At 34.5% G+C, this 16,632-nt stretch overlaps 1 protein-coding gene across 2 annotated transcripts in view; it reads right to left on the bottom strand.

Moving 5' to 3' along the window:
• Positions 1–844: 844 nt before the first annotated feature.
• Positions 845–16,632, bottom strand: part of DPP10 (dipeptidyl peptidase like 10) — a 707,501-nt gene continuing 691,713 nt past the window's right edge. For both annotated transcript variants that reach the window (XM_068544007.1, XM_068544008.1), the window contains 5 exons: positions 7,250–7,349; positions 6,938–6,996; positions 6,751–6,823; positions 2,686–2,759; positions 845–1,197 (listed from right to left, as the gene is read on the bottom strand). In XM_068544007.1, the coding sequence (XP_068400108.1) occupies positions 1,063–1,197; positions 2,686–2,759; positions 6,751–6,823; positions 6,938–6,996; positions 7,250–7,349 (441 nt within the window). In that variant the 3' untranslated portion in view covers positions 845–1,062. The remainder of the gene's footprint in view (positions 1,198–2,685; positions 2,760–6,750; positions 6,824–6,937; positions 6,997–7,249; positions 7,350–16,632) is intronic.

Here is a 16,632-nt window from a genome sequence, read left to right as displayed (position 1 = left end):
GATTCTTCATTGAGAGAAGTAAAAGGACTCAGTGTTTTAAAAAAGCTTTCTCCACCAAAAGAGCAAAATAGCACTCAGTGGCATTGCAGTGTTAACAAAATTTCTTTATCAGAAACTATAATTTAATATTTAAGTACCTAATTTACATGTGACAAGGTATCATATTCAAAAAATTAAATTGCAACTAGAAAACTATTAACCACTAAAAGCAATACCAAACACAACCCAAACATTTATAGGAAAACAATAGCTAGAATTTGAATTGGAAAAAAGAGTTTCATCATATTTGGCTCATTAAACAAAGCATCCATTACAGACTGTAAAAGAGCGTTTCTTCTAATTCCTCAAAAGTTTATCCTTTGTAGCATGAATACATGTAAAGATAGATAGACTTCATATGCACACGTGTGTATACATATTGTGAGACATACCTCATGTGTTGATTTAAAGATATCGTATCTACTGATAACTGGTTGAACTTTGGAAGGTGCTGAAACCCATATTTCTACATGACCTGTGACCCATTTAAAAATGTCTTTTTATAAACAGAAATTACATAAAATACTCTGGTTTTTATTAACTGAATCTTTTCTTAAGCATAATAATAGACAATGAAGGAATTGCACTTATTTTAAAGGTACAGTAAAGTGTTAGATTGCAGCTCAGACATCAAAGATCAGGGACTGTAGTACTGATAAGTTGTGCATTATATGCAAAGATGACGGTGGCCACTGAAATTAAAATGAGAGCAACTAATTACAGAACCTATAGGGGGATAACAGAAGAAAACATGCACTACTCCTACTTTAATGCAAAACTAATTTCTCCCAGGAAACCAACCCTTTGACCTTTCTTACACAAAGAAACAGGTCTGCACCCTTGGTAACACAGTAGACATGGACTTCTGTATTCAGATTCTAGTTCATTGTCTCTGAGTGTGCTGTTCCAGTGTCATCTCCTTAAGCTGCCCTTGAAATTCTGGAGCATCTACAATATTACAGTCTCTTGGTTAGGTTTCATTGAGCCTTAATATCCCCTTCAGTTCTATATAAATAGGGTCCTTTATTCATCTTCTTCTGGTTCCTGTGGTAATATGGGTATTTCTTCCTTTAAACAATCACTGAAGAATCTGAGGACTGTGCTGTAGAGATGATATTTGCTCTTCTCAGATACGTCATGGCCTTCATCTGGGTAGACCTAAGATATTGAAGGGATAGGAGATTTAAAGTTATCAAAGCAAGTCTTCTTCCTCAGAACTCATTAGCCCCATGGCAACAGAACTTCGGAAAATAATATATGACTGAAATCTCATGTAATTCAACTCTGAGTTGTTCATGCTAAACTTTCCTTTTTTATTATAATCATATCAAAATCAACATTTGAGACAAAATACAATCTTATGCATTTATATTAGGACTTGTTGGCCAGAAAGTTAGAGCTTTCTATGTTCACGTTGAACAAGGTGGCATTGACATCACCTTAACTAAATTTTAGATAGTTTTGTAAGTTCTTTCTCTGCCCCTTTGAAATGTATGTAAATCTTCTTTCAGACTCTTGCCAGTTTTACAACCCAGGAAATTTCTTTCTCAAGGACTCGGAAACCACCTCTTTGAAATGTAAACATTGAAAGAGAGACAGGACCCCTATCTCCCAGTCTCCAAGTTGTAAAACTACTTCCTGTCATAAAGATAAAAGAAATGTTTCTTAAGGCTGATCACCAAACACAGAAGGCAATGAGTCCCTCCACTGGGGCTCTTAAAAATGCTCCAGCCCCTTGTTTTAACAAAGTTGAGTTTAATCTTTCTCCGCTATTGCAGTAGTCTTGGATAAAGTTTTCCTTGTCTGTTTAATCTTGTGCAATGCAATTTTTACTTTGACAATGTCCTTCCAATATAAATGACATTAGTGAGTTTTCTAAAATATAAATGAAAATACTGTCATGTCAATTCCTGAGTGTAAAGTTTTTAGATGGTGCCTCATATTTCCCTCTGAGTAAAGCCTCACAATCCTTTACACTGTCAGTGCCATGACCCTACATCTGTTTATCTCTACATCTTCATCTCTCATCATTCTAACCCTGGTTCCTGTGTTTTAAATATACTGAACCACTCTTAGTTCTTCCAAATGCTGAGGAATTAAAACAACTTTTTTCCCTTCCATGACTCCTCCTTCAGACTGAAAGTTCCTTGATGTGTAAAGTTATGTCCTGTTGACCCATTTAGCATAGAGACCCCTGTAAAGTAAATCCTTGATAAATATTTACTAAATATGGTTGAATGCAGAGATGTAAATGACGTAATGATGTTTTGCCCTCTCCTTTTTTTCTCATGTTATTTACTCAAAACTATTTTCCCCCACCTTTTATGATGAGTGATGGAAACTGACAAAAAGACAAAGGAACTAGAAGGAAAATAAAAATTATTATTTTAAAATAATTCATTATCAGTGATAGGAATAAAAGTCAGAGAAGAAAAAACCATTTTTGAAAGAGTTCATGCAATTCACATATAAAACATAAGGTGATCCACATTCTCATTGTAATTAGGAAATAACACAATTTGGTAGCTGAAAAAAAAACAGTAAAAATTAAAGGGTGGGAGACGGAGTCATATAGAAGCTGTGTTCTGTATCTTACAACTAAAAAACCAAGGTAGAAAAACATATTTTTCTGAAAAAGTAGCTTACCTGCATAGTATAATTCACTCCAGCTTTTATTAGGTGTTTGATTAATTCTGCTGAATGCTGGAAATGAACTTTTGCTGCAAGAAATTAAATTATGATATTTGAAGGAAGTACATTTTTCAGGATCAGAACATTTTTATATCATTTTTTCCAGAGAGATTATGTATTTATCTTCCAAAATTATCAGCAAATCGGATAACTCAACCAATTAGACTTTTAATGCCCCCATTTAGTTTTAGGAAGGGGACAAATGGCAAATGTCAACAGGCTTTGCACTAGAAACTAAACAGAAAAAAGAATAATAACTGGAAAATCCATTTATGGATTTTTACTTTACATCCACTGCACATTTAAAAGACTGATACCTAGCTTTACCTGGGAAGCCAGTAGATATAATGGTAATAAATCTTTGAGCTTCACATTATAAAAAAATAAATTAAAACAGCAGTTACTACTAAGTCTCTACAGAATGGTGATTAGATTTATTTTATTGCATATCATTTATTATTTGTAATTATTCACGTATTTTATACCATTATAACAATTTTAACACAGTGAACGCCTGTCTGGATAGTAATAGCAAACCAGCCTTCTATTCCTTTCTGAGGATTACTAGGGCCACTCTCAGACACTGGCATTCTGCCTTATATTAAATTAGAAAAGAATACCTCATGTTGAGAAAATAGCATACACATCTCATTACTCAAGGGCTAAATATTTCACGTGGACCATACTGGTTTCTCCTCTTCCCTTCTAGCTTCCTTCTCCCTGAACCTCAGTTCCAAAACTCTGAAATAAGCAGCACAGCAGCCCGGGTGTGGGTAGTAGCACTGTCCCTAACTAGCTATGGAGACTTGGACAAATCACTTAAAGTTTTTTGTGTAGCACTTAGCTCATATGCTGCCTTGGCAATACATTCCTATACTGTGTATCTTCAAATTTCTGTAAATAACTTTTAAGCTCACATTTTTTGACTGTCTGTGTAAAACTAGGGTAGCCTTATCAATATTTTAAGCTTCGTCATTGCTCTAATGCTACGGTACTGATTAATCCTGCTACAGAGCAGACAATAAAAGACTCCAAATAATCATTTATATCTTTTTAAAAGTCTACCTATAATCTTTTCCAACATTCTCTTATTGTACTTAATGGGAAAATTACCATGCCATTTCTAAATAGCTGTGCAAATTGCTCTGTAAATGTAAGCTACTAGAAATGTTAATAAATAGGGCAATGACTGAGATAAAATGATCCTTTATATACCTCATTTGTTTATTGCAGAAAACAAATTGAAAAGGACTCCATCATTCAGCTGCATGGATACAGCTGAAAAGATAAATGCATAAATGGATTTTCCAGTTATTTTTTTTTTTTTTCTGTTCAGTTTCTAGTGCAAAGCCTGTTGACATTTGCCATTTGTCCCCTTCCTAAAACTAAATGGGGACATTAAAAGTCTAATTGGTTGAGTTATCCGATTTGCTGATAATTTTGGGAGATAATAATAATGGTAGTATTATAGTATTATTGACTGAGAACCTATAATCTACCAGTCCCATGTGGGAGGTGTGTGTGGTGTATGTGAGTACATTTGTGTGTGTGTGTATATGTGTGTGTGCAAACACACAGGTGTATTTTCTTTGAAGTGACGAGTGCTGAAGGTCTGCTTACATTTTATCAGGTAGGTGAAGTCCCAGGCCCATGACTGGATGAGTCAGGGAACAACATAATTTACCTTAATAATTACAACATATTAACAGAAACAACTGAATAATGTTAATATATTACAGTGTGATGGCTAGATGTAAAATAATTTAACCTTGAATATAATTTATTCCCATAATTGAAGCTTTAGAGCCAAGTGAATAAGAGCCTCAATGCCTATTTCAAATCACCTTTCTAGCGAATCAATAGCTGTGTGATTTTCGGCAAGATACATAAATTCCATAATATTCATTTTCCCAATTTGTCAAATAACAAGAGAAGTAATACCTACTGCACAGCATTTTTGTGAAAAACAGATACTATGATATTAAAAGCTTTTAGCACATTTCCTAACATACAGTCATTACTTAATAATCACTATTTGTTATTACTATCAATGTATATGTAAGTTCTTAATACCTTAGAACAAAATTCTAATGTCCTTCAAAATGTTTATGTTCTCTTACATCATGTTTCATCTACAACAGGTATGGTATCATCTAAGTGTTTTTTAAAAAATTTATAATAGTTTTAGATTTTCAGAAAAGTTGCAAAGATAGTACAGAGAGCTCCTGTATATCCCTTACACAGCTTTCCCTACTGTTAACGTCTTACATTATTATGGTACATTTAGAAACATTTAGACATAGTGTTTCCTTAACCCCTTCTGGTCTATGATGATTTCTCAAACTTTCTTTGCTTTTGATGACTTTGGCAGTTCTGAGGAGTACTGGTCAGGAATTTGGTAAGATGTTCCTCATTTGGGTTTGTCTGGAGTTATGCATATTTGGGACAAGACCGTATAGAGATAGAATGCCGTTCTCATGAAGCCACATCAAGGTTACATACTATCTACATGACTTGTCACTGTTAATGCTGACCTTGATCACCTGGCTGAGGTGAAGTTTGTCAAGTTTCTCTGCCATGAAAGTTACTCTTTCCCCCCCATTCCATACTGTACTCTTTTGAAGCAAATCACTAAGTGCAACACACTGTGAAGGGGGAAGGGAGGAGAATTAAGCTTTGCCTCCTTGAGTTGGGGCACCTACATAAATGGTTTGGAAGTCTACCTAAGGGAGATTTGTCTCTTCTCCCTCATTTACCTATTTATTCAAATATATACTATATGTATGTGTGTGTATATATATATGTATATATCATATGTGTATATATATATGTATATATACATATATATGTATATATAAGTATAAGTATATATATAAGTATATATGTATATATGTATATATAAGTATATATATGTATATATCATATATATGTATATATAAGTATAAATATATATATAAGTATAAGTATATAAGTATATATGTATATATAAGTATATATATATGTATATATCATATGTATATATGTATATACATATGTATATATGTATATATATGTATATATCAATATTGATCTAAGCTCTAATTTAACTGTGACCTGACATGCCTCAAAGTTAAGTTTGAGTGACAGCTGGTATTATCTTTGATATAATATCTAGTGATATTCTATGTAAAATGGGATAAAAATACTGAGGCAGGGCAGAGTGGACTGACAAAAACAAGTTTAAGATTTAGGAAATATTGCTTCAAGGCTTTGCTTCTCTTTGCTCACTTGCCAGGTAGCCTTGGATAAATCAGTTTCCTCCTTGAAATTGATTTTTCTCATCTGTGAATGGGGCTATAAATACTCAGCCCTCTGTTTTAAGATTTCACATAAAATAATAAAAAAAATTCTTTGAGTACCAAACACTTCATGTGAATATAAAATATTATTTATTACTAGTATTATCAATCACATTCATCGCCAATGTTTAAAATAATAAAAAATGAGAGGTGATATGAAAGCGCTTTTTTGGTTTTTGTTTTAAGTGGTAAACCTCATCAGAGTATCATCTCAGTGCTGGCACCCATTTGCTATGCTGCTGTTTTCAGGTTAGTTTCCATCTGAGGTATGCTGAATAACACTGTCCTAGTAGTGACTAATAACCACATGTGGTTGTTTACATTTAAATTAATTACAATTAAATAAAATGTAAAAATTCAGTTCCTCAGTCATACTAAACATGTCAAGTGCTTGAGAGCCACACGTGGCCAGTGGCTACTGTGTTCAACAGCACAGAGATGACATTTCCATCATCCCAGAGGGTTTTACTGGGCAGTGCAGCCACTGAGGTTCATTGCCTCCTGTCCTCTTAGTCCTGACGTCCTTCTTCCCACTTCCTACCAGGTATCAGATCCTTTGTGCCCCTCTCCTCTGCTCTCCTCCCCAGAAGGGTTACAGGGCCTCCTGTAAGCAAGTCCTTGGATGTACCCCTTTGTTCAAGGTCAGACCACATCAATCAGTAGCAGCAAGTATAATACTTACTGTCAGCAGTCCCATGAATTATTAATATATTTTCTTCTTTTAAGCCATGAATATTATGTAGCATACTGGAAGCCTATAAAAACAAAAACACAAAAATCTGTATATAAAGATTTACCTATATTTGCATTTTGACTGGGTTTTTAGAACAAAAATACTCTTCTTTCTTCATTGGTTTTAAATTAGTTACCTGGTATGTGCTTTCTTCTTTAGATGGCATACCAAGATATCTTTCAGAGAAAGCTGAGGCTGTGACCCAAGAAAACAGAAATTTAAGGGTAAACTAAAAATCATTTGACTAGCGTATTTCATTATTTAGTTTCTACATTTCACATTTAATTGTCATGCTCCACTAAAACTGATTGAATCAGAGAGGCGATAAAGAGCTGAAAACATCTCTGATAACACATGATAAATGAACTCAGTTGAGCTTCTCTACATGGGGACTTTCTTGTCTACGAATCAATACATTATATTAGGTCAGTCTGTAGGAAGTACTCACCGTACAACTTCAAGTCTATAATGGGTGCAATCACTGATCCACATTTAAAAAGGTTTTCATCTGATTTTAATATCATTGATGCAATATAGCCACCATACCCCTGACAAAAAAAAAAAAAGAAAGTTTTCATATATATATATATATATATATATATTCCTAGAGATTTTTTTTAGCTTTTGGTTACTGTTTGGTAATATACATATCAGAATGTCTCATAATGTCCCAGACTGGAGCAAAGAATATACTAACATCACTATGTACAGATGAAAATTTTGAAAAGAGTTATTTAAATTTTTATATAATAAGCTATTTTAATAACTTTAGGTAAAATATAAAATTAATTATATATCATCAAGTGTCAAATATTTGCTCTTTGATTTGGTATCTGGGAATAGCTCCAAACAATTTGAAATTAGGGAAATACAGAACTGATTAAATCATATCATTTTAGGCACTATATATTTAATAAAACAGTATATTCATTTAATAAAACATTTAATAATAATGATTATTAAGAATTAAGAAAGAGGAATTAAATATTTAAAATATATCTTCACAAGTATAGATTCTGCTTTCAATTCCACACTACTAAAAACTTGAAAGAAATGGTATAAGATAAATACTTTTGCTAGTTGGATTATTTTTAAATTTAATTGGATTATTTTTAATCCAATGAGTTGGATTATTTTTAAATTTAATTTTTAAATATCCTCTTGAAATGCTTTTGAACAAACTTAGTTATAACTTCTTAAAAAAATAAATCAAGGTGTCCAGTTTTCTTTTGTAGACCACGATCTGACTAGAAAATTTCCAAAGATTTTAATAACTACAGTAATGCTAGGCTAAGGGAATGACCTACTGAGTTGTCTGTTCATTTTAGACGTTAATTCTTGCTGTGTTCTTGGCATTGTTTTTCACTTTGCCAGACAATGGAGTATCCTGGTAGGTATTAAAAAAATATTAATACCCAGGCCTTAGCACAGAAATTCTGATGCAATTGGCTCTACTTTTGAAAGATTTCCAGATGATTCTAGTGTGGTCCGGTGCTATAGGAACCTGTTATTTTCTCTAAACTCTTGAGATGAGTAGTAAAGAATTTCATTTATGCTTATTTGGAGCATCGTTTAAAAATTGGTACTAGAAAGTCCAAAATGCAATCAGATGTTACTGAAGTGGCTGACAGAACATATGTGAAGGGTAGCAGAATACACCACCCCAAAGTATGCCACTTGGCATATTGATTATTTTGAGGTATAGGCACCAGAAAAAACAGCAAACGCAGAGAGAAGCTTTCTCTGAACTCCCCCTATCTTCCTAAAGGCAGGTCCTCCAAAAAGAAATCAATTGTTCTAGATCCCCTCCCTGGAAGTTTCATCAGCCAGGGAAGATTGCCTCTTGCCACAGGAAAGGAGACTAGAAGTTGACACCACAGCCAGAGAGACTATATCACAAACTATACCTCCCATCTATTCTTCTAAAGCCCCATTTGTCTTTCCTAACAATAATTTACTCTCTCTTAAAATGCCTGTATCCCCTCTTCCCTTTCCCTGTTGAAAGCGAGCAGAACTCTGTGGGGCTCCTGGGCACAGAAGCTTTTCTGCTCCCCGTTTCTTGTTTGTGGGAGACAGACTCCAGCATCTATGAACTTCCCTGAGTCCCAAAGGGCAGATTCGAACAGTTGCTAATCAGGTAAGGGAGGGGATGCAGAGACAAGGGAGGAGCAGGCGAGAAACAATAGCGCAGCCTTGGGGCAGGGTCCTGGTTCTGCCTCAAAGGATACACATAACAATATCTTTGAGCTCTTTACAGTACTAAAATCCCCAACAAATGGAAGATGTCAGCATTCTTCATTCCAGATTAAAGGAACCAGAGAAGCTCTTCAAAAGACCACCTAAGGCCAGATTAAAGTAACCACAGAAACTCAACAGACCACCTGAGGCCAGATTAAAGGAATGCAGGCCCTGCACACACTCTAATCCTTATCAGCAACCCTGCCCTTGAACCATTGCTATAAAACTCCTCATGAAATCCTTCTGGGTTGAGACACACAGTTTTTTTTTGTTTGTTTTTTTTTGTTTTTTTTTAAAGGAAGCAAATTTTGTTTTTTTTTTAATTTATTTATTTTTTATTTATTTTTATGGCTGTGTTGGGTCTTCATTTCTGTGTGAGGGCTTTCTCTAGTTGCGGCAAGCGGGGGCCACTCTTCATCGCGGTGCGCAGGCCTCTCACCATCGCGGCCTCTCTTGCTGCGGAGCACAGGCTCCAGACGCGCAGGCTCAGTAATTGTGGCTCACGGGCCCAGTTGCTCCGCGGCATGTGGGATCCTCCCAGACCAGGGCTCGAACCCATGTCCCCTGCATTGGCAGGCAGATTCTCAACCACTGCGCCACCAGGGAAACCCCAGAGACACACAGTTTTGAGGGGCAATGGTCTGCTGCATCCCCCTTTGCCTGACAAAGCAATGAAGATATTCTTTTCTACTTCACCCAAAACTCTGTCTCTGAGATTGGATTCAGCATGGGTGCACAGAGGCCAAGTTTTCAGCATCACTATTAAGATGGTATTTAAGCCTGATTTCTAAGCCACCTCACAGAGTTACTCATTTTCCCCGGAGTATCTCCCATGTATACATGAGGTGTACATGTCAACAAACTTCTGTTCATTTTTCTCTTGTTAATCTGTCTTTTATTATAAGAGAATCTCAGCCAAGAACTCAGAAGGGTAGAGGGAAATTATTTTTCCTCCCCTATATATGTCAATTTTGTACAATATTTAGCTAGTACCCAGACATTTATGCAAAGCTTCTGCAACAATTAGAAACTGAGAGAAATAAAATAATCCCTTATAGAAGTAAGCTCCCAGAGTACCTTTGCTTAGTCTCTTTGAGAGGGATGAAAATAGCCTTAAGTCAGCAAAATTAATACAAGAAAATGTAATAGGCTTAAATGTCTTAACATATCTAAAGAAAGAAGTGGAAGGGAGGAAACATAATTTCCTTTTACCTTTCTGAGTTATTGGCTGAGATGTCTTCCAATAAAAGACAGATTAACAAGAGAAAAACAAATAGTTTATTTACGTGTACACCTCACCTATGCATGGAGATTAGCAGGGAAACTAAGTAACTCCCTAGATGGCCCAAATCACCACCTTAAATACCATGTTCAACTAAAGACAGAAGAAAGATGTTGGGGGAAAGTCAGTTATGGGAAGTTACCAGGAAAAGAACTGTAAACAAGGGTAAGGTTTGTTATGTAGATTTAAGTCAGTGCCTTCTCCAGTGATAAAAGTTTCTTATGATTTAGAGTCATTCTTCCCTTCCTGGTAAAGAGAGGGAGACACAAATAGAGGTTTTCTTTATAAATGTAAATGTCCGTTGCAAAAGGGTAACTTCTGCTCTGTTTTTAAAGCTTCTCCTGTTTATGCTGTGTCTCCTGTTTATACTGTTTCTTAAAATAATCAGCTCAAAATAATCCTTATGCCAAAGAGGCATATTCTGGGATGGCATGTTCTGCTTCCCTTCAGAAGTGTGAAGGTGTGGGATGAGTCATGCAAAGCAAGTAAATAAACAGCTATTATAGAGCAAAACTGTAGAGAGACTTTGAAAATTCTGTCCCTACAAGGAGCCTTTCCAGTACATCGTTTCTAGTTCTCTATCATGGAGACTGAGAGCCTCTCAACCCAACTCTCTATCATGGAGAGTTGTAGCCAAGAGGTTTCAAATATTTCCCAAGGGGCAACAGTATTCTCATAGTGAAAAATGTATCTTAGTTGATAACTTTTCTGGTTCTAATTCCACAACAACCAAACAATCTTTTAACTGATAACAATTCTGTTATTTACATAACTACTTTGAGAGACTAGCTAAAGATTACTATCCTGAGAATAACTGTATATCATATTTAAATAATATAAATTAATAAATTGGTATAATGTTTTTTTACCTTAGTTTCACATGATTCTCAGAGTCATTATCTCCAGGAACTAAGGAGAATGGTGTCTTCCAAAGGAGGGGCAGATTCCAGAACAATACTTGAAAGTTCTTTTAAATTATTTAGGAATCTTGTTAAAAATGCCTATTCTAATCCAGTAGATCTGGGATAGGGCCCAAGATTTTGCATTTTTTAACCAACTCCCAGGAGACGTTTATACTGCTGGTCCATATTTTGAATAGAAAGTTCTTATTGTGTAATAATGTAGTAAAGATTCCCAACATAATATCTTCCTAGCTTTAGCCAGCATTCCCTTGACCAGTGGAACTTAAAAAATTATGTATCAATGCCCTCAAAAACAATTGAATCAATATGTGGAGAATGGGCCGTGGAGCTCTCCATGTGATTCTAAGTGAAAGAAGGGTTGTAAATTGCTGTTGCATAAGACATTGTATTTTACTGTTTAAAAAAAAAAAATCCAGGATTTGGGATTAATGAAGGTAAATACTCTTTAAATGATAGTAAAAAATTTTGAATAAAATTCTCTCTATAGCATTTAAAAATCTTATTCAAAATACTGCTTTAAACTGATTTATTTCAGGTAATAAATTCTATTTTTAAAAGAAAATCAACACTGGCAGGAATTAAAATAAATTTTAATTGCTTTCCTTCCTCTTTATCATTTCATATTTATTCACTGAATGCAAGAAGGATAATGAAAAAGTTCTTGGAAAAATAATATTCCACAAGGATATTGGAATCAGATATAAGAAATCAGATATAAATTCTAGTAGACATAGAATGGTGATTTTAACTTCCAAAGCAACTCATATCTATCAGGAAGATACCAAAAACTGGGGTCATCACACTGACTCTTGTCAATGAGAGGACGTTTTTAATTTGATATATGTCAATAATAGTCAATAGTTGGTATAGGTTGCTATGTTTCAGTTGTGTTGTCATTTTATTGGTTTCTCAGTGATCAGACTGTTCCATTCATTACAATTGTTATGTCATGTCCATTTGCAAAGCATTTTAGCATTACTTATAAAATTTTAACAAATTTATCTAGATTTTTAAAAGTTTATTCCATGGACCTAAAATATAGATAATTTTATTTCTTTAAAAAAATAAATTTTACCTGTGGTGTAAGAAACTGAATCCAATAGATAGAAGGACTATAAAAACAGGGGGTGAAATCTGTGATACCATTTTACTAAGGACTTAACGTTTTCATGGGCCCCAGGTTTTGAGATAATTAAGTGACTTTTTGAGATAGTTTTCAAGAGTTCATGATTGCAGTCGAAAAGATATACTGACAGAACTGAAAAAAAAAAAGTTTCTCCTACAGCCTTTGACTTCTATGATTCTTTCTGAACCATATCAGTTGTAATACACAGTGAATTAATTTGAAGTAAAAATACTGTAAATATGTTATGAATAACAAAATTTATTGTTGCATTTATTTCTCTTTCTGATCTTCCATTGTCAGTGTATAGTAATGCAAGAGATTTCTGTGCATTAATTTTGTATCCTGCAACTTTACCAAATTCATTGATTAGCTCTAGTAGTTTTCTGGTGGCATCTTTAGGATAATCTATGTATAGTATCATGTCATCTGCAAACAGTGACAGTTTTACTTCTTCATTTCCAATTTGTATTCCTTTTATTTCTTTTTCTTCTCTGATTGCCATGGCTAGGACTTCCAAAACTATGTTGAATAATAGTGGTGAGAGGGGACATCCTTGTCTTGTTCCTGATCTTAGAGGAAATGCTTTCAGTTTTTCATCACTGAGAATGATGTTTGCTGTGGGTTTGTCATATATGGCCTTTATTATATTGAGTTAGGTTCCCTCTATGCCCACTTTCTGGAGAGTTTTTATCATAAAGCAGTGTTGAATTTTGTCAAAAGCTTTTCCTGCATTTATTGAGATGATCATATGATTTCTATTCTTCAAAATGTTAATATGGTGTATCACACTGATGATTTGAGTATATTGAAGAATCCTTGCAAACCTGGGATAAGTCCCACTTGATCATGGTGTATGATCCTTTTAATGTGTTGTTGGGTTCTGTTTGCTAGTATTTTGTTCAGGATTTTTGCATCTATATTCATCAGTGATATTGGCCTGTAATTTTCTTTTTTTGTACTATCTTTGTCTGGTTTTGGTATCAGGGTGATGGTGGCCTCATAGAATGAGTTTGGGAGTGTTCCTTCCTCTGCAATTTTTTGGAAGAGTTTGAGAAGGATGGGTGTTAGCTCTTCTCTAAATGTTTGATAGAATTCACCTGTGAAACCATCTGGTTCTGGACTTTTGTTTGTTGGAAGATTTTTAATCACAGTTTCAATTTCATTACTTGTGATTGGTCTGTTCATGTTCTCTATTTCTTCCTGGTTCAGTCTTGGAAGGTTATACCTTTCTAAACATTTGTCCATTTCCTCCAGGTTGTCCATTTTATTGGCATAGAGTTGCTTGTAGTAGTCTCTTGTGATGCTTTGTATTTCTGCAGTGTCCATTGTAAGTTCTCCTTTTTCATTTCTAATTTTATTGATTTGAGTCCTCTCCCTCTTTTTCTTGATGAGTCTGGCTAAAGGTTTAGAAGTTTTGTTTATCTTCTCAAAGAACCAGCTTTTAGTTTTATTGATCTTTGCTATTGTTTTCTTTGTTTCTATTTCATTTATTTCTGCTCTGATCTTTATGATTTATTTCCTTCTACTAACTTTGGGTTTTGTTTGTTCTTCTTTCTCTAGTTCCTTTAGGTGTAACGTTAGATTGCTTATTTGAGGTTTTTCTTGTTTCTTGAGGTAGGTTTGTATTGCTATAAACTTCCCTCTTAGAACTGCTTTTTCTGTATCCAATAGGTTTTGGATCACCGTGTTTTTGTTGTCATTTGTCTCTAGGTATTTTTTTATTTCCTCTGATTTCTTCAGTGATCTCTTGGTTATTTAGTAACGTACTGTTTAGCCTCCATCTGTTTGCGTTTTTCTATGTTTTTTTCCTGTAATTGATTTCTAATCTCATAGCATTGTGGTCAGAAAAGATGTTTGATATGATTTCAATTTTCTTAAATTTACCAAGGCTTGATTTGTGACCCAAGATGTGATCTATCTTGGAGAATGTTCACTTGAGAAGAAAGTGTAATCTGCTGTTTTCGGATGGAACGTCCTATATCAATTAAATATATCTGGTCTATTGTGTCATTTAAAGCTTGTGTTTCCTTATTAATTTTCTGTCTGGATGATCTGTCCATTGGTGTAAGTGAGGTGTTAAAGTCCCCCACTATTATTGTGTTACTGTTGATTTCCTCTTTTACAGCTGTTAGCAGTTGCCTTATGAATTGAGGTGCTCCTATTTTGGGTGCGTATATATTTATAATTGTTATATCGTCTTCTTGGATTGATCCCTTCATCATTATGTAGTGTCCTTCCTTGTCTCTTGTAACATTCTTTATTTTAACGTCTATTTTATCTGATATGAGTATTGCTATTCCAGCTTTCTTTTGATTTCCATTTGCATGGAATATCTTTTTCTATCCCCTCACTTTCAGTCTTTATGTGTCCCTAGGTCTGAAGTGGGTCTCTTGTAGGCAGCATATATATGGGTCTTGTTTTTGTATCCATTCAGTGAGCCTGTGTCTGGTTGGAGCATTTAATCCATTCACATATAAGGTGATTATTGATATGTATGTTCCTATTATAATTTTCTTAATTGTTTTGGGTTTGTTTTTTTAGGTCCTTTTTTTCTCTTGTGTTTCCCACTTAGAGAAGTTCCTTTAGCATTTGTTGTAGAGCTGGTTTGGTGGTGTTGTTTTCTCTTAGCTTTTGCTTATCTGTAAAGGTTTTAATTTTTCCATCGAATCCTTGCTGGGTAGAGTAATCTTGGTTGTAGGTTCTTCCCTTTCATCACTGTACATATATCATGCCCCTGCCTTCTGGCTTGTTGAGTTTCTGCTGAGAAATCAGCTGTTAACCTTATCAGAGTTCCCTTGTATGTTATTTGTCGTTTTTCCCTTGTTGCTTTTAATAATTTTTCTTTGCCTTTTATTTTTGTCAGTTTGATTACTATGTGTCGCAGCCTGTTTCTCCTTGGGTTTATCCTGCTCTGAGACTCTCTGCACTTCCTGGACTTGGGTGGCTATTTCCTTTCCCATGTTAGGGAAGTTTTCGACTATAATCTCTTCAAATATTTTCTCAGGTCCTTTCTCTCTCTCTTCTCCTTCTGGGACCCCTAAAATGCGAATGTTGGTGTGTTTAATGTGGCCCCAGAGGTCTCTGAGGCTTTCTTCCTTTCTTTTCATTCTTTTTTCTTTATTCTGTTCTGTGGCAGTGAATTCCACCATTCTGTCTTCCAGGTTACTTATCCTTTCTTCTGCCTCAGTTTTTCTGCTATTGATTCCTTCTAGTGTATTTTTCATTTCAGTTATTGTATTATTCATCTCTATTTGTTTGTTCTTTAATTCTTCTAGGTGTTTGTTAAACATTTCTTGCATCTTCTCGATCTTTGCCTCCATTCTTTTTCCGAGGTCCTGGATCATCTTCACTATCATTCTTCTGAATTCTTTTTCTGGAAGGTTGCCTATCTCCACTTCATATATTTGTTTTTCTGGGGTTTTATCTTGTTCCTTCATCTGGTACATAGTCCTCTGCCTTTTCATTTTGTCTGTTTCTGTGAATGTGGTTTTCGTTCCACAGGCTGCAGGATTGTAGTTCTTGCTTCTGCTGTCTGCCCTCTGGTGGATGAGGCTATCCCAGTTGAGATTCTTAAGACTATAAATAATGAGTAATTATCCCCATAGGTTAAGTTTTAATAAGCTTCCATATTCATTGCACTTTTAAAGTTGTTTTACCTTCTCCAGATATCCATGTCTCTTGTCTCCTCAAATTTCCCTGTTTTAGACCAATCATGATCTCCTAGTGAAATTGTTCCTCTCTAATAATTGAAAATTGCTATCTCATCTTTATTCTTGATCCCCTCTCTGCCTCTTTGCTTCATTTTTCTGAATTGTAATATCATTATCTGACATTTTATATACTTTACTAATTATTTTTCATTTATTTGTTTTTCATTTATCTCTCCTCACTGCATTAACAATTATATAAAAGAGGGTTGTTTTTTTTTTTTTTTTGGTTTGTTTCGGTGACTTCTGTAGGTCCAGCAACTTGAAAAGTGCAAGGCACATAGTATACACTCAGTAAATGTTTTTTAAATGAATTAATTTTATTCCCATCAATACTGGCCTGGTAATCATAGCAATATCTGTTCTCGGTATGATGTTTATAATGTTTTAAATTTTGCTACCTACTTTTAATTTGTGTCATCAATTTTTAAAAAATATGTCAGAAAAAATTTCTTTCAGCAGTTTTCTTACCTTTAACACTTAGATATAATTACTTGGTACAGTGAACATTAATATTATTACATTATATTATATGAAATTAGATTAGGTCCTAAG

Source organism: Eschrichtius robustus, chromosome 5, assembly GCF_028021215.1.
Source record: "Eschrichtius robustus isolate mEscRob2 chromosome 5, mEscRob2.pri, whole genome shotgun sequence".
In the NCBI taxonomy this organism is placed as follows: domain Eukaryota; kingdom Metazoa; phylum Chordata; class Mammalia; order Artiodactyla; family Eschrichtiidae; genus Eschrichtius; species Eschrichtius robustus.
This window is presented reverse-complemented; position numbering and strand designations above follow the sequence as displayed.